General features: G+C 41.9%; 2 protein-coding genes across 2 annotated transcripts in view; both read right to left on the bottom strand.

Moving 5' to 3' along the window:
* The window catches only part of ADGB (androglobin), a 126,850-nt gene that overhangs the window by 60,380 nt on the left and 41,483 nt on the right, over positions 1–24,987 (bottom strand). The window contains exons 18-22 of the mRNA XM_048505347.1: positions 22,253–22,384; positions 20,821–20,914; positions 6,385–6,569; positions 3,577–3,767; positions 829–940 (exon numbers count right to left, since the gene is read on the bottom strand). Coding sequence (XP_048361304.1) covers positions 829–940; positions 3,577–3,767; positions 6,385–6,569; positions 20,821–20,914; positions 22,253–22,384 — 714 coding nt within the window. The remainder of the gene's footprint in view (positions 1–828; positions 941–3,576; positions 3,768–6,384; positions 6,570–20,820; positions 20,915–22,252; positions 22,385–24,987) is intronic.
* Positions 791–6,956, bottom strand: LOC125428668 (androglobin-like). Its single transcript, XM_048489168.1, has 4 exons — positions 6,869–6,956; positions 6,385–6,569; positions 3,577–3,767; positions 791–940 (listed from the first exon to the last, which is right to left on the bottom strand). Exons 2-4 carry the CDS (start codon positions 6,413–6,415, stop codon positions 815–817), a joined length of 348 nt encoding a protein of 115 aa, XP_048345125.1. The 5' UTR covers positions 6,416–6,569; positions 6,869–6,956; the 3' UTR covers positions 791–814.

Genomic DNA, 24,987 nt, shown 5'->3' with positions numbered 1-24,987 from the left:
GGCTTGTATCAGCAAGAGATTATCCTGATGATACCACCCAGGTTTAGTGAAGTTTGGTTCAAGGGGTCCAAAGTTATGGACCCTCAAAGGTGAAGCCCCCATCTTCTATTAGCTCCCATTGGAAACAATGGGGGATGGGGGCATCCCCTTTGGGGGTCCATAACTTTGGACCCCCTGAACCAAACTTCACCAAACTTGGCTGGTATCATCAAGAGTGTCACCTGATGATACCCTGAAATTGTGGTGCCGCTAGCTAGCCTAAAAACTGCACCCCCTGGTGGCCGACAAAGTAAAAATCCTAAAATATTTTTTAAAATACATCTCACTCGTGTATAAGTTGAGGGGGGCTTTTTCAGCACAAAAAATGTGCTGAAAAATTTGACTTATGTGCGAGTATATATGGTACTCGGCACAAGTCCCACAATCTGAGGAATTAGGAATGGCTGTTGGGAGAAAGGAAGGTGGGGCAGATCTGTGACCATCAATGCCTTCTACAGTTGGATCACTGGATTCAACCTATAGATGTGGACAGTTCCAGAAAACCTAAATATTACGATTTCAGTGGGACTTAAGTACAGTGAATTTTTGATGGATTTGAATCATTACATGTTACTGGCATTTAACTGAAATGAAATCTTCTTTATCATTCCATTAGCAATTTGCATATTGCGACTGCAATTCTGACAATGCACGTTTCTGAAGCAAGTACCATTGACCAAAATGGGCTTTGCTCCTCAGTCAACATGCATGGGATTGTATAGCACATTTCCATTAAATCTCTTTTGGTAATTTTAAACATCTAATACAAGATGACTTAAGATGACTCACCTTTAATTTCATTTTTCTCTAATTCTCTCAATGACTGAACAAATGTCATTTGGTTTTCAGTAAGAGGCCAGCTGTTCTGCAACACCTTGGCTTGTACAATATACTTGTGAGGCTGTGAAAATTGAAATGCAAGAAGTTACTATTTTATAATCTTCACAGGCCATTATCCTAAGTCTTATTAGGAACATGTTTTTACTTTCACTCTCTTTATTACAGTCACTCTGGCTTAGAAGAAGGTGGGGGTGAAAGAAGGAAGGTGGAGTGAATGGAAAAGAGGAATTGATTAAAAATTTCACAGCACAAAGGCTGTCCCTCTGATGATAGAAAAAGAAGAATCAAAATTAAAAATGATGAAATTGATATTGAGGCATTGTCAGAACATCTGGCTTGTTAGTCTGGTGTAGTTAGAGTGTCAACTACAATATGTAAGACCCATTTTCTAATCCTCATTCTGCCAAGGAAGTTTGCAGGATAATCTTGGGCCAGTCACATACTTCCAGACTAACCTACCTTGCACACTGTTGTGAGGATAAAATGGAGGAGAGAGGAATGATGTTGTAAACTGCTCTGGGCTCCCATTCAGGAGATAGGTGGAGCATAAATGAAGGTAATCTGATAATTCTGGCAACCTCTTTCAAAACTCATCTTCATGTGCAAACTCAAATTCTATGAAGTACAGAGTTGATTAAAAACTTAGCATGTTGTTGGTGTAAATTCTACACTTAATTTTGTTAATCAAACTCTTGTAAACCTTAATGAAATTTGAAACAGTAGTACCTATTCGATAATTATTTGATCATTAGACTTGAGATTTGCTCTAATTTCACAAAGCTCACCTTGTGCAAAGCCAATCCTTTGCATTTTATTTTTTAAATATATTTGATCTCTAGCACCATCAATCCAAATCAGAACTTGCTCAATATGATTAAATAAAATTAAATTGGGGCTGCCTGCATCCTTCCAACACAACAATGTGTTCCTTGCTCTCTTCACTCCCAAGCTAAAGGTCCCAGGCTAAAGAAGATGCATTCAGGGGCAGCAAACAAATTGCTGAGTGGTGAAAGCTAATAGTCAGTTTCCTGACATCCCTCATTCCCCACCCCCCTGCATTTCCCCTCCCCTCCCCTTCCCCTAGGACCTAATTAATGTTTAATCATAAAAAAAAAAACACGGAGCCCTGACCTGGAGAACCCAGGCCAGCATGATCTCATCAGATCTCAGAAACCAAGAAGAGCCAGACTCTAATCTAGACAACCAGGTTTGCTGCCCCATTCCTCCGCATTAAGACTTCTGGGTGGCCCTGAGCTAGTCACAGTTCTCTCAGAACTCTCTCAGTCTACCCAGAGGCAGTCAATGGCAAACCATCTCTGAACATCTCTTGCCTTGAAAATCCTATGGGCTCACCATAAATCACAAAAAATGAAAATGAAAATAAAAACAAGACTGACTTCCATATTTCTCTTGCTGACTAGTATATACCTTTTAGTTGATACAGACACATGCTCTATTTTTTGTGACCAGTAACAAAAGACAAGGTGTAGTGGAGCTGCACCATATGGTGTCCTACACTATATCTTGCATGTTGTCAATCTTGTTCCATCCATAGACTTGGATACCATGAAGGATTTCCATGGACAGAATATGGCAAGTGATTTTTTTTGTATCTCCTCAGACCCCTGACTCCTCCTACTGTTCCTGGAGTTTGCTTCCCCCCAGAAGCAGCATATTTTGGAATGCAGTAGAAAGGGGAGATACAAAAAAGCCATGTTCCATTAACAGAAATCCCAGCTATCACTGAAACTCTCAGGTAGATTCAAGCCATGTTCAGCTGCTAACCTATGTCATTCTGAATATGCAAAAGTGCTTACTTGATGGACACAAGGTGTACTCCTTATGCCAATATAAAAGCTTTTAAAAAGCAAGTTAAACTCAAATGATCTGTGTTCAATGCTTGGCCCACACTTTGGCTTTTTTGAGCAAAGTGGGAAATTTAAAGAAGACAACAGATTTTTTTCTGACCAACCAAAGGTACATTCTAACAGAAGACTTGATTTTTGAAAATAAAAATCAGCTGCCAAAAAGAGAACCTAAACTAAAAATAGAAAGAAGCAAGAGACCCCCTATGTCCCAACTGCTACAGACATTTTGTCTTGCTTCTATAAAATGTGAATTTCAGATTTCAAATCATATTCATTTTATCATAAATAGACTGTTCATGCATCTAACAACATAAATGCTAAGAATGCCCACATCTTAGCTGAACAACTGCCCAGTGGCTATGAAATGTAAGCCCTAGATAGACCCATGTTATAAAACTACTTCCTGCTTTCAAAATGAGGCTCAGCATTGGGCTGAATCTCAGGGAAGCTGGAGCTCCAAAGTAAATCAAAATTAGGGGAAGAAGTACTGTAAACACAGGATAATCAAATACAAAGGGGGATGGAGACTTGAATGTTTAATAATTCAAAGACAGCTTTTGGAAGGTGTTGCTTTTTTATCTTAAGTGGTAACTGTGAAGAATCTGCTTGTACACAACTAATTTCATTATATAACCCTATCTGAAAAAAAAGAATCAAGTTCCATTCAGTTTTGCACAATGTGTTTGCGGCTTCTCCAACTGATTTCTTAACATGCGCTGACAACTAATCCTGCATTCTGTTGCTTTGCACTGCAGTTTGTAAGACTGCACTGTTTCTCCTATCCCACCCCCTTTCAAAACAGCTCCCCAGATCTGTTTAAATCTATCACCTGTTGATGTATATTTTCTTCTGTGACAGGCATAGAGATCAACACTTCTTCCTCTACTAAAGTTGGTCCTTCCTGTAGAGTCTTGATAGGAGACTTGACATTCTTCTGTCCAGATACTGCACCTTTTCTCTTAGAAGTTACAGCTTCAGGTTCCTTTTTCGCAGTGCTTTGAGGAACCTGACCTTTACTTGCTGGAAGAGACATAACAACATCAGAAACTTTTAAGAACTTGTTAGGGATTATTTTTTGGCAAAATTAAGGTTTGTTGTGAATTTTTTAGATTCTAAACTTAACTGTTACCAGTAAGTTCTGCCTTTTTACTTCATTGTAAGAACTATCAGTTTTTCAACAGCTTTTCTGTTGTGTAGCAGGAACTGGACAAATTACACTGTGCTATTGAATGTTTAATGTATGTATTCTCGAAGGCTTTCATGGCCAGAATCACTGGAGTGTTATATGGTTTCCAGGCTGTATGGCCGTGTTCTAGTAGCAGATGTTTTGCCTGCATCTGTGGCTGGTATCCTCTAAAGATGCCAGACACAGATGAAGGCGAAACGTCAGGAGAAAATGCTACAAGAACACGGCCATACAGCCCGGAAACCACACAACACCCCGCTGTTTAACGTATCTCTTTTTTTGGTTGGGAAATGGTGAGGATATATGCCATATCCTAAATGTCATCTTGAATTTTTCAAATTTGAGAAACAGTGGCCACAACTGAGCATGGCTGCCATTGCCGGCCGAGAAGGGCACAGCAAAGTGGGTGTTTGGGGTTTCTTCCCTTGGAAGGGCGGAAGCAGGGGCAGACATGCCTGTGACGTTGCTGCGACACGACATCACCAGAGGGGCAGGGCTGGCTGCCTTATAAGGCCCTGTTCGGCTCTCACTCCTTTCTTTCCCGTGTGCTGGCAACAAGTTTCCCACCCATCTCTCCCTATTTTCTACAATATTAATGTATGTGTTCTTTGTCATAGCCAGACAAGTGGGTTGCGTATGGGAACATTGGGGAGGGGAGTCCGGGAGCTACCCCTCTTGGGGTTTGTGGGGTGGACCAAGCCGCATGTCGGGATGCCCAGGTGAGAGCTACTGAGGCTTGCACCCCTTAGCAGTAAACGGATCTCCAGCAAGTGGCCTTCTGCCCAGCGGAGTTCCACTACTGCAGTTCAAGGTCTACATTTTCCTCCAACAGGTGGGTTGGCGGAAAGGTTCATTGGGGGACAGAACTGGGGCTGCCCAATGTACAGTTCAAATCCCATGCTGCGCTTCACGCTTCTTTGCACATTTTGTCAATAAACGATTTGGCTATGGACAAAAAAAATTTATCCACAGATATGGCTGATGAGTGTTTTCTCTCTGGGGACCCTGAGCAGTATGGTTCCGCCTTCAGGTGGCAAATAAAATCTAAGTGGCATCAAAAATATTTTACAGAATAATTGTATCTGATTGCTAGAAAGGTATACATATTTTCATGAATTATTGTTCTTCAGCACTTTTCAGTCTGAAAATAGTTAATTTTTTATGTCAGTTCCTTTTGTTCAACAGAAACAAAAGGTATGAGACACTACTTCATGAATGGCTGAGTTGTGATGAAAATGTAGCAGTCTTAAAAAATTACTTCATTTCAATTAAACCTTCAAAACTTGGTTTGAGGATATTTAATTTTTAAGAAATTGAATATATATATATATACACACACACCAAAAAATGCATAACATCAAATACACACACATCAAATAACAGGAAATTCCAACTAGACATCTTAGTTTCACATCATAAAATTCAAATAATTTTGAAATACTTCCAAAGAAGATGCTCAGGTGTCTGCGGAAATTCTGAGGGAATGAGATAACTGGAGGACTGGGGAGGCCTTCCCATGGGCTCTTGCCACTCCTGTGTGGCACACAGATGTGTGGATGAAATTGAGGTATTGTCAAGGATTTGGAGGTTGGAGCTAGAAGTCTGAGAGATAGTTCAGCAAAGAACATGCTTTTTGCATTTCAGATCTGATTTGGACTGGCTCTTTAGAGTATTGTGAGGTATCTCAGAAGGCTGGTGTCCTGAAAAGCTGACCCCACTTCCAATGGCCCATGGGCCAGATGTAGCCGTTAAAGAGATTTCATCTGAACAATATCAATTCTTCTACAGCAGTCACTTCAGTCAAGCGTCTTGGGCATTGTCCTCTCCATGAAGCATCTGGGAATCTGAGGAAGAATGAATGCTCCCACACCTTTGATGTCCTCATCCTTGCCAGCAAGCTATGTTTTCCTTAATGAGGTATTTCCAGTTATAAGCACCTCACTAATACTGGTGGTAGCCCTGGAAAAGTGGTGGGAACCCCAAGGTGAAGAACATGGCCAAAGAACCAATGGTATGGGCTTCACGCATCATCATTTTTACTATTATCTGCCCCTCCCCCTCCCCTCCTAATTGCAATTACAGTGGTGTGCAGTCATCATCAGCACTTTGTTCATATTTTCTAACATCAGGCAGTTATCACACTATCTCCTACCATACACATTATTCTAGCCAAATGTAAGTCTCATTACACACAATATTTTTTCAGCAGCAATCATGACCCAGACATGGTGCTTGTATCATCCTTTAAAGCACAAACAATGTGGTGATATGGCTGGCCTGGGATCTGATGCAATCCACCTGGTCTCCATTATGGAGAAAGGGGGAGATAAAAATGAATAAACACCACATATTTCAAGTTCATAATGTTGAAATTATTATATATGTAAGCCTATTGCTATATTCTGTGTCTCTCTGTTAGTAGTAATCTAACGTGCTATTTATAATACTTACACTGACAACTTAATGGTTTCTCATTAGACATGAAAAGAAAAGCAGGTATAACAGCATGGCCCTTCCCAATAGTGCTCACGATTTCTTCCTCTGAATCTAGAATTTGGAGTTTAATTATTACATCTGGTTTAGAGGTCTGTACTTGCACAGTAGCAATAAGTGGTGCTGTTGCTTTTGCAGCATACCTATGGTGGAGAAAATTTCAGAAGAGGCATGTTAAGAGAGTCAGGTTCAAGACAAAAATATCAGCTTCTAAAATCTCTGATGTGCAAGAAAAGATACAATTACATAAGCACCAGGTCAGTAAACTCATAGACAGAAGTTTCAAAATTATTTGAAAACATGCAAACTGCCAAATTCATAAAGTGAAACAGACATTAAAATTCTAATATTTAGTAAATCAAAATGGAGCTTGATACTGTTCTTAAGAATTAAAAACAAAAGAATCTATATGAGTGAAAATTAGCAACTGGTCAGACCCTACTGTTTCAAATTGTAGAATAGGGTTCATAGAGCAGAGTGTAGCCATTTCTGCAGATTGCGGCCTGTTCAGGCTCAGTTTCATGTTTTGCTCTTCCTCCTTATCATGTGCTGTTTTTGGCAGGAAGCCACTGAAGAGGAAAGGGAGTGCTTTGGAAATCTTCTCCACTGCCAGCTTGCATCTTACTATGTGTGACTGCACAGAACACAACTTGATGAACAACGGTTACAAGCAGCTGAAGAGCCGTTTATTTTGAATAGTTTTTAGCAGTCAAAAGATGAGATATCTTTGCAAAGCAATGTTGTGGCCAAGTTTGCAGATGACACAAAATAATTCAGGATGGAGTAAAGCAAGGTTGACTGTGAAGAGCTCCAGGAGGATCTTCACAAAATGGGTGAGTGGGCAACAATAGGGCAAATGAAATTCAGTGTAAGTAACTGTAAGGTAATGCACATGGGAACAAAGCATCCCAACTTGAAATATATGTTCAATAGGTCTAGACTTTCTGAAACAGAAAGAGAGTTTGGGGTTTATAGTAGATAGCTTTATCAAAGTGTCAGTCCAGTATGCTGCAGAAGTGAAAAAACAAATTCCATACTAGGGATTATAATGGAAGGTACTGAAAATAAAACAGCCAGCACTCCTGTGAAGAAGTTGACCTTTACCAGGCCCCCAAACTTCAGGGGAGCAAAAACCTCATGGGCCTCTGGCATTCCACCATGCAGGGGCCACTGTTGAGAAGGCTCTCCAGGCTGATCCCACCCCCTCACCTCCAAAAGGCGCCCTCCTCCCTGACCCCAGTGCCTAGCCAGGAATATATGGATAAGAACATAAGAACAAGCCAGCTGGATCAGACCAAAGTCCATCTAGTCCAGCTCTCGGCTACTCATAGTGGCCCACCAGGTGCCTTTGGGAGCTCACATGCAGGATGTGAAAACAATGGCCTTCTGCGGCTGTTGCTCCCGATCACCTGGTCTGTTAAGGCATTTGCAATCTCAGATCAAGGAGGATCAAGATTGGTAGCCATAAATCAACTTCTCCTCCATAAATCTGTCCAAGCCCCTTTTAAAGCTATCCAGATTAGTGGCCATCACCACCTCCTGTGGCAGCATATTCCAAACACCAATCACACGTTGCGTGAAGAAGTGTTTCCTTTTATTAGTCCTAATTCTTCCCCCCAGCATTTTCAATGAATGCCCCCTGGTTCTAGTATTGTGAGAAAGAGAGAAAAATTTCTCTCTGTCAACATTTTCTACCCCATGCATAATTTTGTAGACTTCAAACTAAAGAGTCCCAAACGCTGCAGCCTCTCCTCATAGGGAAGGTGCTCCAGTCCCTCAATCATCCTTGTTGCCCTTCTCTGCACTTTTTCTATCTCCTCAATATCCTTTTTGAGATGCGGCGACCAGAACTGGACACAGTACTCCAAGTGCGGTCGCACCACTGCTTTATATAAGGGCATGACAATCTTTGCAGTTTTATTATCAATTCCTTTTCTAATGATCCCCAGCATAGAGTTTGCCTTTTTCACAGCTGCCATGCATTGAGTTGACATTCCCATGGAACTATCAACTAAGACGCCTAAATCCCTTTCCTGGTCTGTGACTGATAGCACTGACCCCTGTAGCGTGTATGTGAAGTTTGGATTTTTTGCCCCTATGTGCATCACTTTACATTTGGCTACATTGAACTGCATTTGCCATTTCTGAGCCCACTCACCTAATTTATCAAGGTCCACTTGGAGCTCTTCGCAATCCTTTGTGGTTCTCACCACCCTACATCATTTGGTATCATCTGCAAACTTGGCCACCACGCTACCCACCCCTACTTCGAGGTCATTGATGAATAGGTTAAAGAGCACTGGTCCCAAAACAGATCCTTGGGGGACACCACTCCCGACATCTCTCCATTGTGAGAACTTCCCATTTACACCCACTCTTTGTTTCCTGTTTCTCAACCAGTTTTTAATCCATAGGAGGACTTCCCCTCTTATTCCTTCATTGCTGAGTTTTCTCAACAGTCTCTGGTGAGGAACTTTGTCAAAAGCCTTTTGGAAATCCAAGTAGACAATGTCCACTGGTTCCCCCTTATCCACATGTCTGTTTACACCCTCAAAGAACTCTAGTAAGTTTGTAAGACAGGATTTGCCTCTGCAAAAGCCATGGTGACTCTTTCTCAGCAGGTCTTGCTTTTCTACATGTTTTATAATTTTATCTTTAATGATAGATTCTACTAATTTACCAGGAACAGATGTCAAACTGACTGGCCTGTAATTTCCCGGGTCCCCCCTAGATCCTTTCTTAAAGATTGGTGTGACATTGGCCATCTTCCAGTCTTCAGGGATGGAGCCTGATTTCAGGGATAAGTTGCATATTAAAGTGAGAAGATCAGCAATTTCATGCTTGAGCTCTTTAAGAACTCTTGGGTGAATGCAATCTGGGCCAGGGGATTTGGTAACATTTAGTTTATCAATGGCTGCCAGAACTTCTTCCTTGTCTACCACTATCTTCCTTGTCTACCACTAAGTGGATGTATGCACTCTCTCAAGAACCCAGGACCAAAGCTGTTTAGGGCTTTATAAGTTAGTACTAGCACTCTGAATTGGTTCCGGTAGTATTTCGGAAGCCAGCATTTCGAAAGCAAGTACATAAAAACTGGGATGATGTACTCCCAATGTGAGGCATCAGTCAGCATATGAGCCACTATATTCTGCACAAGCTCAAGCTTCTAGATCAGGGGTCTGCAACCTGTGGCTATCCAGATGTTCATGGACTACAATTCCCATCAGCCCCTGCCATGGGGGTTTGGCATGGGGGGTTTGGCAGCAGGCGGCAGGCATGGGAGGTATGCCAATGCAAATTCCCATTCTCTGACTAATAACGGCACTACAATCAGCTAGGCCGTAATTGTGACAGGGAGCAGGGCACATGGTGAGCTCTGGAGCAGTGAGCATGTGTGCCCTGGGGCTGATGGGATTCGTAGTCCATGAACATCTGGAGAGCCGCAGGTTGCAGATCCCTGTTCTAGATAGTTCTCAAAAGCATTCCCATGTATAGCATGTTACATTAATTAAATATGGATTACTGTAATTCTAGAGCACCAGAGGTTTAGTGGGCAAAAATGGCGCCCAGAACATGACCAGCTCGCCATGCACACTCTACCCAGCTCCCCGCACCACCCCCCTTGTGCACCACTTATGGCAGCCAGCAGGAAGGCCGGGGAGGGCAGGAGCTGCCTGCCGAGGTGCCCGCCTGAGCCACCTGCTGACAAGCCTTGCCCTCCCCGGCTCCCTGGGGATGGCAGGAGCCAGCATGCAGGAAGGCTGGGGAGGGCAGGAGCCAGCCTGCTGCCATGGTGCCCGCCTGAGCTGCCTGCCAGAGCCCCTATCGCCGAGTCCTGCCCTCCCTGGCCTGCAGCTGTGGCAGGCAGCTCAGCCGGCAAGTGGCGCCCCAGCATGATGTCAATCCATGTCATATCCTCTGAGGACATCCCCCATGTGTATAAAACAGGAGACAGTACTGAGCCCTGGGGGAATTCAACAACTGCTTCGGACCTAGGCCCTGGGGAATTCAACAACAGCTTCGGACCTAGGCCCTCTGTCACTCCAGAAGGATAGCATGGTAAATGGTATCAAAAGCCACTGAAAGATTTAGGAGCACCAACAGGGAGAACTTGCCTCTGATCATCCATAAGTGTGTCCAAGGCTGTCTCTATTCCAAATCCCTGATTAAACCCTCACTGACACGAATCTAGGAAATCAGTTTCATCCAAGTTTACCTGAAGTTGTACCACCACCAAGCTCCACAACCTTGCCCAGAGAGGGGATACTGACTACAGGGCAATAGTTGTTAAAATCCTCGGAATCCAGCGAGGCCTCTTCAGGAGGGAACATACCACTGCCTCCTTCAAAGCATGAGGCACCTCCCCACTCTCTAAGGAGGCATTCACCACCTCCTGGACTCAATCAGCAAACCCCTTCCCCAACTATATTTGATTAGCCATGATGGGCAAGGATCAAGAGAGAAGGTGCTTGGCTGCAACCCTGCAGACAACTTGTCCATGCATTTGGGTTGAAATAATTGAAACTGATCCCATACAACCAGACCAGATGGATCTCTGGGAACCACCTCAGAATAAACCAAAATCATGGAATACAATTCCATACACATTTGAGAGACTTTGTCTTGAAACTGTTTTGCAAAATCATCACAGCTGACTTCTGCAGGTGGAGCCGATCCTGCTGGCTTGGAGGCAGACATAAAACCATTCACCACTCAGAAGGGTTTAGCCGGACAGCTGTTTGTGGAAGTAATGGAGGTGGAAAAGTACACCCTCTTTGCTGCTACCTGGTAGGCACAATAGTGAGTTCTTACTAATGTCCAGTCAGATTCACAGTGGGTTTTCTCCACCTGTGCAAAAGATGTCAGCCTAACTGCTTCATGGCCCTAAGCTCCCCAGTATACCAGGGGGCTATCCAGGCTCTACCAGTAAACTGAGGACACTTCAAAGCAATTGTGTCAACAGCCCAGGTCATCTTGCCATTCTTTAGCACAACCAGGCCCTCAACAGGAGCACAAGCCATGTTGACTGGAAACTCCCCCAAAGCCCTCAGAAATCCTTCATATTCCATCTTGCTCTGAGAACAGAACAGAGCATTTCAATTGGTCCCACACCTCTGCAAAGGGAAGGTGACACCAATAGTCAAAATTTCAGGTAGTGATCCATCCATGACAATGGGCAGATCTTGAAGCCCTTCACCAACAAACCACCACGCCTTCGTTCAGTTGCAAACACCAGGTCACGAGTATGTTCTGCTTCATTTGTAGAGTTGAATACATTGAAGAAGAAGAGTTTGGATTTATACCCCACCTTTCCCTCCTGTAAGAAGACTCAAAGTGGCTTAAAAACTCCTTTCTTCTTCTCCCCGCAACAGACACCTTGTGAGGTAGGTGAGGCTGAGAGAGTTCTGAAGAACTGTGACTAGCCCAAGGTCACCCAGCAGGAATGTAGGAGTGTGGAAACACATCTGGTTCACTAGATAAGATTCTGCCACTCAGGTGGAGGAGTGTGGAATCAAACCCGGTTCTCCAGATTAGAATCCACCTTCTCTTAACCACTACACCATGCTGAGACAGCCTCATAGTTGTTAAGGCGGCCATGAGGTTCTCACCATGATGCATGCCAGGTTGGCCTTCTCATCCATGATCAAGTCATGGATGGGAGAGGTCCAGAATAAGACCTGGCATTCACCAGCAGCACCCTCAGACCCGAGGAATGGCCAGCATGGCTCCCTGAGACCTGGGGGGGGGGGGGAATAGTGTCATGAGCCGGTCCCCGAGTGATGAGGACTTTGATGTAGAGCTTGGAAGCACCATGGAACCAGAGCCAGCTCCTTGTGAAGAGATGCAGGCAACAGAGATCCAAGCCCTTCTCTGCCAGCCAAGGCAGAGCCTCATGCTGTGTACCTGAGAGAGTCATCAGTATCTTTACAGGAGCTGAGTAATGAGTCAGCTGTGCAAAGACAAAGACAGAGGCATCTACACAGTAAAAGGAGAAGAGCTTGTCTGGCTGCTCAGTTTAGCAAAAGGCTCTGTGAGCTAGAGGCATCTGCTTCTGATGAAGGCTAAGTATCTGCAGGAGCCTGGCCCATCAGCAGGGCATCCCACTTAAGCCCTGTTTGGGGCTTGGCCTGGCCTGGGTGCAACAAGTGTGATTCCCTAAGAAGTACCATATGCTTGGGCTCCTCCTTAGCCATTGCTTCTTCTTTGCCATTCATGCCTTGACCCCTGGAATGCCTGACTTCGGCCTAGAGATGTTACCTGCCTGAACTCTAGGATTCGAACATTTTAACAACAGGTTCCGATGGTGGTGGGATTCAAATAATGACTGTTAAAAAGTATTTTAAAAATATTTTAATGTCACTTTTTTATTTTAAGTTTTTAAAAATATTAATACTTAAAAATATTTTAAGTATTAAAAAAGTGATATTTTAAATTTTAACAACAGGTTATATAGAACCTTCGGAACCCCCTGAATCCCACCTCTAAACTGTTGGACCTATGCCACCTTACACCACCTGCCTAGGCACATGAGTGGCTTAACCTGTTCAACGACTTCCTGGCTGCCTCAGTCATCTGCTGGCCTGTCACGCCGGGACCCAAGCAGCAAAAATGGAAAGTGACAGTCTTCAGACTTCTCTGAACTCAGTTCTTTTGCCACCCACCACCATACTGCCCTTTGCCCATGATCTTCGAGATCCTGCCCTCACACTCCTGCCCACCCTCTCCCCTGGGCAAACAGCCAGCCTCCAGCCAGCTCCCCATTCCTGGCCTCATTGCACTGGCTGCTCACTGGTTCCCTGGGGGTGCAGAATATTTGGCTCTTACCCAAGTGCTTGGGGCTCTTTGATGTTATTGGGAAACGGAACTGGAGCTGTCTCCCACTTAGTCACCTCCCTCCCCAGATCAACCTCCCACCCTGACCTGGTTTTTGCACTCCCCAGTCCAGGCCCAGGTGAGTTTTGCAATATTATTACCTAAATTACTATTGGGTCAGGAAAAATTATGGAACTTGAAGTTCACGGAGAGCTCTGCCCTAGTACCTCAAACATTTCTTAGACCTTGGGAAGACATCTTGAGAAATACAGGTACAGCCAAATATAAAAGTCACAACAGCTTTCACAGCTGATTTCCAAACTTGGAATTTCTAGAGGAGCCAAGTTGGGCCTTCTTACAATGGGCCAACAGAGGAATTAATACTTTTAGCCACTGCATCAATATTAAAAAATCCCAAATGTACTTTCAAAACTTAAATGTACATCTGCATTAACATTTTATCATGTTCTCATCTTTACCTGAAGATAATATGCTTATCGTTTGGCACATAATAATCTTTAACTTCTTTAACTGAATAGACATTGTTTAGAGTCTCACGAACAGCAATAGGAAGGGGCATGTAGGAACCGATGAGTCAAAGTAGCTTCCACTCCTCATGTCAAGCCACTGGTGAAATCACCAGTTTGAACTTCAGCCATGAAGGTATAGCCTTTCTGGAATAAAATGGACAATTTTCCCAGAAATTCACATAGATAAAAATGATGGTTTAGAAAACAATTATAACAGCAATGACTAGTGATAGTATCTGTCCTATTCTATACATGTTACCGCTGAGGAAATTTTCCCAGGTTTGCAGAAACTACTGCCCCCCCTCCCCAGCTGTTGCGGATTTTCAGGGTTATGTGGTCATGATCTGGTAGTTTTTGCTCCTAACATTTCACCCGCATCTGTGGCTGGCATCTTCAGAGAAAAGTGTCAATAAGATGTGTTTTTCCATGGCATAGCATGGAGTGATTGTGTGGTGGGGTATACCATAGCCACACAGCGGTGGCAAAGCCACCAGGGGACGGAGGGGGTGCAACGCATCAGGTGCACCATTTCTAGTCATGTGGGGGGGGAATCCTCCTTCCCTTCCCCACCCTCCTCCACCCCCCCTCAGGCGCACCACCCCACTTACTTTAAGGAATGAAGTAGGTTGGAAGCCTGCCAGCGTTGCACAGGCCTGAGGGGAACTACACTTCCTAGGGGTTCCTGAGAAATGTACTTTCCACCAGGCCCAGACAACGCAGGCAGGCTTCTGGCCTCCTTCTCCAGCCAAATTCTTTCCTAAAAATAAATGGGGTGTGGGGTGTGTGGGGGCACCTCCGGGGGTGTGGGGGGGTGCCACGGGGCGCCACGGAGGGGGGTGCAAAAGCCAGAGTGTGCACCGGGCACACTCTGACGAAGCTATGCCTCTGCCACACAGCCTGGAAAACCCACAACAGCCAGTTGATTCTTTTGAATACAACCCAATTTCTAAAAAAAATGCTTACTTTAAAAAAAGCCCTCTGACTGGGGGGAGGGGGAAGACAAAACTAAAATAAGTTTAGTAAAAGGAACATTACAATAATGATATCTGTACATGTGCAGATGTAGTAAAAAGAAAACCATGTTTAGGCAACTTTTCTGTTTGCTAGATCTGCCCAAATTGCTTTAAAAAAAATGAGGGGGCAGTGGCATACAAGGAGACAAGTAGTAGGAAACAGCAAGTTGGAGTCAGCAGTGATTAAGAAGAAGCCGGGCTAATCTGCATTCTTTATATTCTTAAAACAGAATACAGGATGAGTTTGAAATTTCATTGGAGTAGATGTTTGAAAGAAAGTTGCAAGATGTCCAGAAGGCTATTAGGATATAGAAACAAAAAGCAGCCATTATTTCATTGACAATACAGTAGTAAATCAAGTTCCCAAGGGTGTTTCATCAGGCTGGGCGTTTATATATCTATATCTATCTACACACACACATGTACATGCATGCACGCACGCTGCATGTGTACTTACACAACTTCTCATTTGAAGATTATCTTCTTCCTTTTGAGGAAACCCTGTCTGATACTTAAACAAGCTCATGATGGTTCTTGCCCCCAGCCACTAAGTATAAAATAACCTGTCTGATTTATATTGATTCTTTACCCAGTGAACCTACACATAAAAGTAACCTTGAGCTTTTACAAAGTATGAGGTATACTATTTTTCTTGTTCTTTTCCCCCAAGGATCCTGAATTATTATTTGTATTGAGGTGAATCTGATTAATTGCTGACTTAAATATTCTCAAAGGAAGAAAATAGCCAAGGTTGGTAGTGGGGGTAGGGGGTGGGTTGCTTTCATTCTCAGTAATCTTTAGTGCATCTTGGAAACTATTTTTTTGCACCCAAACTAATCACATTCCACATTCTATATTAAAAATATGCAATGCACACATGCTTCTTCATCATGTCCTGTAACATAATTCATTCTCCCCCTCCTTCCCTTCCTCAGCCTTTTTAAAAGTTGTGAGGAAACTTGAAAACTTGCACACTATTTTGTGATATTTTGATTGGCTTTTCGAATTCTATTCCTCACAGTTTTATTTCTTACTTTATTTTTTGTATAAAGATGTGGCTTACTCTAAGGAAGATCTGGAGGCATTCTCTTCAGTGTGTCATTATTGTCAACCACGTGCAAGACAATAATACCTTAGGGTATAGCTGTGTGTATTACTTTTGGGCACTAATGACTCATATCTTCTGGCACATAAAATATTTCCCTAAAAAAATGGAGGCAGGAAAGGGAAGATAATATATTTTAACGGAAATCATAAATCGCTTATGTCCCATATCTATAGTGCTGTTAAACATAACTTTGTTTCCACATTATTGAGGGATCGCTAATAATAAGTTTTCTACTTCCCACACTAAGTTAGCTTTAATTAGTTACCATCAGATTGGGGCAGAAACTTCCTGAGTTTTTTTTTGGGAAGAGACATTTGAAAAAAATAGACTGTAGGCCAGAATCAAGAACAGCGGTAAACTAGGCTACTGCGGCCCTGGAAAAATAACACTGGGCTAGTGGTGGGGGAAGGGTAGATCTCCTGAGCCCATCTCCTTGAAAGTCTCCCTTGCTGCTATCAGGTCAGCTGAAAGGTGAGCAGGCTGGCAAGGATGGCACTAAGAGGGAAAAAAATACGGGCTGGCACAGAAAGTGATTGTCTTTATCTCACCTGTGGGACAAAATGCTTCCAGGAAAAGACAAAACCCTCTATCAGGTGAAGGTGCAGGGCTGAGGGGGGGGGAGTATCATGGCCTTCCATGGTTATTTTGTCCACTCAGTCTTCCTGTGATCAAGAGCAGCACTTGCTTTTTTATTATCATGATACAGACATGACACAAAAGGTAACAAATCTCCATCCTGGGATTATCTACCAAACAGCAAACGCAAGCACACCCATACATCCCCAACTCCAGTTTAGGGCCATTTAGGATTTAACCCTATCAAGAGAGAAGTCTGATAAATTCACCCCCCCCCCCCAAAAAAAAAAAAATCAGGCTGTCTGTTGCTTGCCAAGCTTCATTAAGAGCCCTTAATTAGTTTACTAGAAGCTCATTAAGAGCCATCAATTAGTTTGCACTAGTTGAGCTGTGAATCTAGCATAACTGGGACAGTGGAGCTTTGCTGTCACTCAAGAAAGTACCTTGGAGACAGCCCTGTGGTTACGATTGGGAAGATCAGGAGGTTGTGGCCAACAATATCTCTCTTTATTGTACACTATAGCAAAAAGAGAACATTCCCTTTATTTCTTTTCCTCTACCCACCATCCTTGTAGCCTGGAAGCGCTAATCCCTCTCACATTTGTTTATACCCCTCCCAAATCGATCTAAGTGCAGTTGTTCACGGTTTGTAGCCAAAGTGAAAGCAGTATTCTTCCGCCTTGTAGAAAATTGTCCCAAATAAGTTTAACAGCCTGCTAAATCATTGTTTTAAATTACAGCCTTCATCAAAACCACATAATTCCAAAAAAAAATTACCAAAACCATAATTCCTGTGTACTATCTGTGTACTGTATTCAATCACCCACAATTGAAAGTAATGGGTGAAGCTTAGATCTTCCGGTGGAAAAGGGGAAAACTAAGGTATTGGTAGCTGCTCATTTTATTGATTTTAAAATTTTCCCCCAAGTGCCCCACAGAGATTTATGCAGCCAGGGATCTTGGTAAGTTACTTACTCCATTAAACTATATACCTTGTTTTAAATAACTTTTAAATTTCTTCAACAAACCCTGTTTCCTCTTTGTGTGAGTTACTGGGGAGTGACTCTTGAATCTACTTTTTTTGGCCAGAATTCTTAAGCTTACGCGAAATTGTGGCGCCAAGATGAGGGCCAGCTTTTGGATCAATCCTTCTTCCCCCTGCTGAATTTTACTAACTTGGGGGTCGGCAACCTTTACAATTCAAAGAGCCTACATTTGGACCTCGCTTTTCCACAGCCCCTAAGATCTACTGAGCCTGAGAGGCAGCTCCACATGGAGGTTTGGCCCCTCTCAGGGGTGCTAAGCAGGGAAACCCTCTCTGCCCGACTGAGTTCCCTGTGCAGCTTACAGTCATTTTTTTATTCAAATAAGTCACTTGAGGAGCTTTATTTTTCTTGGAAAAGAGGAAGCAATGCAAGACATAAATAAGTACAAAAAAATGACACTCAGCAATGAAGAAATTCATACAGAAATGGGCAAAACTCACCGGAAGACTACAAACCAAAAATTGGGTGGCTGGATCACCATATGTCATGGCATAAATCAGCAAAAAAGATACCCAGTCCATTCATCAAGAGTAGTAGCTTATATCTCTGCACTGATTTACAATTACTTTTAAATATGGCCTCTCTGATTAAAACACAACGCAAAATGACAGAAAAACATCAGCTGACATTGGTTGCTAAAGGCTACTGAATTTCAAGCGTCCTTTGTTCTTTATCAGTCATTCCATGCCAAAATCAGTATGAGTATTGCATCAGTCACTGAATTCATGGAAATTATGCAGAATCATTACATAATATGAAATGCATTGGAACTCTTTTTTTTAAAAAAAAAAATCTATCACTTGGAGAATGAAAATTTGTTCAAGGTCACATTTCCCTTAGGATATGTAGGGAAATGGACAACGCATTTGATGGGGTCTAATTTTAACAGCAAAAAATATCTGGCTCTTTAAGTGCAATAAAGTGTACAAGCAATTCTATAGAGAAAGGCAGGACTGGCTAATAACATCTTTCAAATGACATAAGCCAGATGAAACATATATTTATTTGAAAACTGGAGGGTCTGTCAGTGGATGTGCCATCATCCCGGCCCCATGGGAAATACTGGCAAGTTGTTTTTGCAGCTTGGCCTTTTTCAGGCCATATATAGGAAATGAGAACAACGTAACCTTTTAACTAATCAGATTATAGTTGTAGGAAGGGAGTCCTTATATCTATTAGATGTTATGGACTACAATTACTTTCATTGCCTCTTCGCCAGCATGGCCAACCGAACATGCCAAGCAGGGGCTGCTGGGAATTGTAGTCCATAACATCTGGAGTGCCAAAGGCCTAAGCACCACCGGATTATAGCAAGATTCTTTGATTCATTTTCTTAGAGCTTAGCTATGCAGCTTTAGACAACAGTTTGGTCTTTTTAAAACTGTGTGAGTCTGACTAACTTTGGAACCAAGGATGGCCTTACCTTTGCATATATAAAATGATACATACTTTTGTGTGTTCAGGTGTGTGTGCATTATATATATATATTTCTAGATATTTGGTGGATTATATATATATATTTCGTAGATTTCATAATTATTTCAGATATAAATATATAATTATTTAAGAATTAGATGTAATGCATCTTAATTCTATCAATTTAATACCATGAAAATTAGGCAAAATAAAAAAAAATGATCAACTAAAATAATTGTGCATTTTTAAACTTTACATATGAACCATATGAAAAATCTGGGTTAGGTCCAGTTAAGGGATTGAAATAGCCTTGGTAATTCTGGTAGATCACCTGCACTAGGAGACAGACAGAAGGAATGTGACTTTGTTCATTCTCCCAGGCCTCTCAGAGTCTTTCAATACCATCGATCACCTTTCTGTGATGGTTGTTGGTCTATCTGGAAGTTAGGTTTCAGAAGGTGGTGCTGGGGGCTGCTATTCAGCTTCTTGGCCTTTCAACTATGGGGTCCCACAAGGATACATCTTGTCCCCTATGTTCTTCAATATCTACATGAAACAGGGTTAGGTCATCCATATACCAGGGAAGGCTGTCACAAATATGTGACTGACACTCAGCTCTGTCTCACACCTTCAGCTGAACCAAGGGAAGCTGTTCTAACTCGAAGCCAGTGTCTAGTAGCAGTTTTGGAGTGGGTAAAGGCTAATGAATTGAAGCTTAACCCTGAAAAGATGAAAGTGACACTGGAGAGTGGAAGGGCGGAGCCACCAGTTCTGGAAAGGATACCATTCCCTTTGAAGGAACAGGTCCATAGTCTTGGGGGGGGGAGGGGTGGTCTTGGACCCAGACCTATGGCTGAATAAGCAGGTGGCAGCTGTGACCAAGACTGTCTTTTAATAGCTTCCACTGGTTAGCCAGCCATAGCTTTTCCCAGGTAGAAAAGATCTGGCCACTGTGATGCAAGCCCTGATTACATCTAGATTAGATAATTGCAAGGAGCTTTACATACAGCTACCCTTGAAAAGTATTCAGAAACTTTAATTGAGGCAGGATGCTGCAACCAAGAATGTTGACTGGAGTGGATTTTAGCAACCATCACTTCAGTCTTGACTGATCTGCAGTAGCTCCCGATTTGCTTCTGGGCACAATTCAAGGTGATGGTTTTGACCTTCAAAGCGCTGTATGGTTTGAGAATAACATACTCAAGGGACTGTCTACCTCCTTATGTACCCACCCAGCTACTACGGTCATCTTTGGCGATCCTGCATTGGTTTCCACCACCTTCTGAGATTAAGGGGGTAGTAACCTCAGAGAGGGCCTTCTTCATCATGCCACCTGGAATTTTCTTCCCAGGGAGATTCGTCTGGCCCCTTCTGTTTCTGTCTTTCTCTAGCAGTTGAAGTTTCTTTTGTTCCATTTAGCATTCCCTCAATGATCCCTCCTTCCTTCAAATGTTTTAATTGTTGTTTTATGTCTTTGTATGTGTTTTAGCTTTAATTGTTTTAGTGATGCATGTTTTTGTGGGCAACTGGCTTTAAATGATTTTAAAACGTGGTTTTATGTTGTATGTTACAATTTGTTAGCCACCTTGGTGGTCCTTGTGAAGGCAGAAGGCAGGATGTAAATTTTGTTACACAAAATTAAGTATACAAAAATCTCTCTAAAAACCAAGTCACTGGTATGGTTCAATTAGCAGAGATATTTGCTTCAGAGATCAGGACAAGCAACATAAAACCCATAGACGTATCTGACCCTCCAAAAGTGTTTTCTTATTGCTTGTGCAGTGTTGCAGGACAATTATTCTGACAGTGAAGAGAAGAGAGGGGGGAAAAAGCTTTTCAGAAGGAAACACAGAGTTCAGGTAAATGGTAATGCAAAAGCCAAAGTATATCACCTCAAAAATGTCAATGAATACTGTTCAAAATTTGGCTCGATTAGAGCCCACAACTTTTGAAGTGTTTCTCTGACTTTAATATTCTCCTTGGTACCTGAAAATTTTAAAAAGTTTAGAATTAGTAACTACCTCCAAGAAAAAAGTATTGTGACTTACAATGTTCTGAATAATTTGTTAATTGGATATTTATCAAATGTGAAATGTAGTCTGAAAGCATGTTGTATGTAATAACACAGCAAACTAGATCAGCTGTAAAGAAATCTGCAATAACTTTTCCTTGTAAGTGTAAAAGTTTAAAGGAGTTGAATGAAAGCAGATTCAGATTGGGGCCAAACTCTAGGACAGGCAGCGGTTAATCCTTTTTCTGTACCATATTCTTTTCTTTAAAGAAAGTTTGCAAGCAGATTGGACCGCAGTTCTCCCTGCATGAATAGCCAGTATGGTGTTGGTCAGGATTAAGGGTGTTGGACCAGTATCTGGGGTAATCCCCAGTTGTGTCACTTGTTTGACTCCCCACTTGTGTCATGGAAATTTGCTGGGTGACCTAGGCCCAGTCCACATACTCTCAGCATAACCTACCTCATAGGGTTGTTGTGAGGATAAAATGGAAAAGAATGGTGTAAGATGCTCTGGCTCCCCACTGGGGAGAAAGGCTGGGATACAAATGAATTAAATAAATAAATGTCACCAGGTTTGGCCTTTGTTACATACAGCCTGTCACCATCTATGTTCTAGTAGACTATATTTTGAAGTACACAGACAGTGAATGAGCAAGTGCTAGTAAATACACTGTACAAGGAATGTTTGAATAGGTTCTAACTGACTGAGTCAGCTGTCAGACTTGTCTAAAATAATGACACTGTTTTATGGCATACCATCGAATTTTAAGGAAGAATCAAGCATGTATGAGCTGTACCACACTGTAGATACAGCACATTCACATCATATTAGCACTCTAGAGTCTGAAGTGACAGCCTCAGGCATGCTATAAACAATTCAAAGAGCTAGGTTTGATTTTAAAATCCCAGAACCTTTGTCCAGGCATACCTATCAGTGCACTTCCTTCCTTTGGAAGCATCATGATAATGTCCACCAGGGGGATATGTCACAGCTGGCTTGATCACTGGTAAACTCTCAGGGGGTTTTGTAGTCCCAAGCTAATTCAGTCCCCTCTTACAGGTGGCATTAATTTGTTTTTTTTTAATGCAGATCATGGATGTCTGATATATCAATTAGTTTGATCCTCACACAAAAAAGCTTCACTTTACAAATTGTAACTGTATGTTCATACCACAGACATCCAGAAAACTTTGCAATAACCCCATGTAAGATGTACAAATTCTGCATAAAGGAAGTTATATGTTTGCAGTCTCATTTAAGCTAAGCTCAAATTGTGGGTCTTTCTTTTCCCTGCATTGTAAGAAATCCTGACCTGGTCTTCTGCCATTAATTATCTGCCTCACATAAGTTCCTCTCCAAGCAGCCTGTATTTTAAGCACAGCAGCTTCTTCTTCAGGTGTAGGAATTCTGTTTTGCCACTGGGAAGCATTTATCTCTGCAATATCTGAAAAGAAGAACAGAATGAGAGAGAGAAGAACTGGTGAGAGAGAGTGTATCACTGATGTCAGGTTTGCACAAAAAAAACCCCATTTATTTATTTTGAACTTTTGTACACTGCCTCCCCCGACCTGTTAAAAGCAGTTTGCCACAATAAACAAAAATAAATGAAGCAAATATACAGTAAAGATAAATTATACTGACAAAAACAAATCAATAAAACTATCTATACAAATAATAAAAAAGGCCAACAAAAGCAAGCCAGGGCATAAAGGCACATAAAATGATGCAGTCTAAAATTATATCAATCAACATTTCCCAATGTGTGAATCAGGTACTGTCCAAATACAATCTTTATGTTTTACATGGAACCATATACGACAAATCTGGAGGCACATTCACTTATATAACGACAGGTTGTGCCAGTGTAATTGATTACATTGCAGTCTCGCCATCTTTAGTAGTAAAAGTGGTATTCTTTGAAGTAGGGGACACGTATCTAAGTGATCACTGCCCCCCTCAGGCTAGTTCTCAAATGTGATACAAGTGTAATACTTCCACCAGTCCCAGAGATGGCTGAAGGGCTATTTCCAGGGCAGAGGAGATTGAAATGGTCAGACCATTTGCAAAACAAGGTAGCTCAAATTTTGTCAACTGATGAATTGACAAACTGTCACGCGGCTATACTGAAATGTGGAAATGACATTTTAGAGCAATATGAGGAGATAACAAACCAACTTAAACCTATATTGAGCAATAACAAATGTCCATTTCCAGTGATTCATTCAAATCATGACTGATATGATCGAGAATGCAAATCCTTTTAAAAAAATCTGCTAAAACAAATGAGGCAAGCAAGATATAGCAAAGAGGAAACTAAGCTAACTCAAGTAAAACAACTCAAAATACAATATAGGGATTTGCTTAATAGGAAGAAAGAAGAACATGCCAAACAACTTTGGGAGAAATTAGATGAGGCCGTTAGAGGAAAAACTGAGTCCCAATTTTGGGCATTAGTTTCCTTAGGAACAAATAGAACAGCCAATCAGTTTGAAGCCCAAATATCAGGAAATACATGGTATGCACATTACTCCAGAATTTTTGGTATAACACAGTCAACATTCAGTTCTTCAGAAGACATAAGTCCATTATGTAATGTAAAAATTTCGGCTTTACCAGACTGGCCTCCAGTCTCAGAGAAAACAATTAAGAACTTAATCTTTGGCATCTGGCAAATCACCAGGTGAGGATTTAATTCCACCTGACTTATTTAAATTTTTTTCCAGTTGGTGGTCTCCAGTGTTAGCCAAGGTATTTACTCATATTAACAAATTTGGTATCTTCCCCAAAGGCTGGAAATTAAGTATAGTTATTCCAATCCACAAAAAAGGTGACAAAACCAATCCAAAGAACTATCGACCAGTAAGCTTATTAAATACGGCCTCAAAAATCTACGGCAAATTTTTATATCAAAAATTAGAAGATTGGGTTATAGACAACCATCTAATATATCCACATCAAGCAGGTTTTAAAAGAGGACAATCTACCATTGACCACTGTCAAAGCCTTTACAATCTGGCATTTTCAGGAATAGAAAGCCCTACCAGAGCCTTATATGTGGCTTTTGTAGATCTGGCCATGGCTTTCAATTCAATTGACAGAAACAGACTCTGGTCAAAACTAGAGAAATTAAAAATCGATCAACGTTTGTTATTCCTTTTTTGTGAATTACATACAGACACCCAGGCTAGGATTAGAGTTGGTATGATGGGCTCCCTAACAAAAAATATCAATTAAACGAGGTGTAAAGCTTTTTAATCTCTATATAAACGATATTGTACAAAGGTTATCAGGACCAGAATACATAGCCCCTTCTATTAACCAACAGAAAATTTCCATCCTATTGTACGCAGATGACATGGTCCTAATTTCTCAAACCCGATTGGGATTAAAAAGACTGCTCAATAGTTTGGGTGAATACTGCAAGGAGGAAGCACTCTGCATCAATTATATCAAAACAAAGGCTATGGTATTTAGGAAAAAACCGAAAAAACACTCCTGGACGATACAAGGAATTCCTATAGAGCAATGCAGCTCATTTAAATATCTAGGAATTAACTTTAGTGAGACCTTAAATTGGAAAGTACACTTAGGAACTTTAAGAATCTCAGCTATAAAAATAATAGGGGCAATTATGAGATTCTATTACTCAAAAGGTGGTTGTCTTGTAGATCCAGCTATAAAACTGTTTGAAACAAGCACGTAGGTAAGGGGGGGTTCTCGGGTTTGAACCCCCCCATTCATGTCCGAAGCTCCGCCCACCCGTTTGTGGGTTTTTAAAACATTTTTAGTGTTTTTCGGTTTTTGGCCTGCAGGGGGCGCATTGTTTGGGCTAGCAGCACCAAACTTTCAGGGATTGTTTGGTGGACTCTCCTGATGATACTACCCAGGTTTGGTGAGGTTTGGTTCAGGGGGTCCAAAGTTATGGACTCCCAAAGGGGGTACCCCCATCCTCCATTGTTTCCAATGGGAGCTAATAGAAGATGGGGGCTACTCATTTGAGGGTCCATAACTTTGGACACCCTGAACTAAATTTCACCAAACCTGGGT

The sequence above is a fragment of the Sphaerodactylus townsendi genome, linkage group LG01, assembly GCF_021028975.2.
Source record: "Sphaerodactylus townsendi isolate TG3544 linkage group LG01, MPM_Stown_v2.3, whole genome shotgun sequence".
NCBI lineage: Eukaryota > Metazoa > Chordata > Lepidosauria > Squamata > Sphaerodactylidae > Sphaerodactylus > Sphaerodactylus townsendi.
Note: the sequence above shows the minus strand (reverse complement) of the source record. Positions and strands in the feature narration are given on the sequence as shown.

Coding starts and splice junctions, on each gene's coding strand:
- LOC125428668 (XM_048489168.1), bottom strand. CDS start 6,415: ATGTCTAATGAGAAACCATTAAGTTGTCAGT. Junction 3,768..6,384: donor GAAACCATTAAGTTGTCAGT/GTAAGTATTATA, acceptor TGTCTCTTCCAG/CAAGTAAAGGTCAGGTTCCT. Junction 941..3,576: donor AAGAAAATATACATCAACAG/GTGATAGATTTA, acceptor CAATTTTCACAG/CCTCACAAGTATATTGTACA.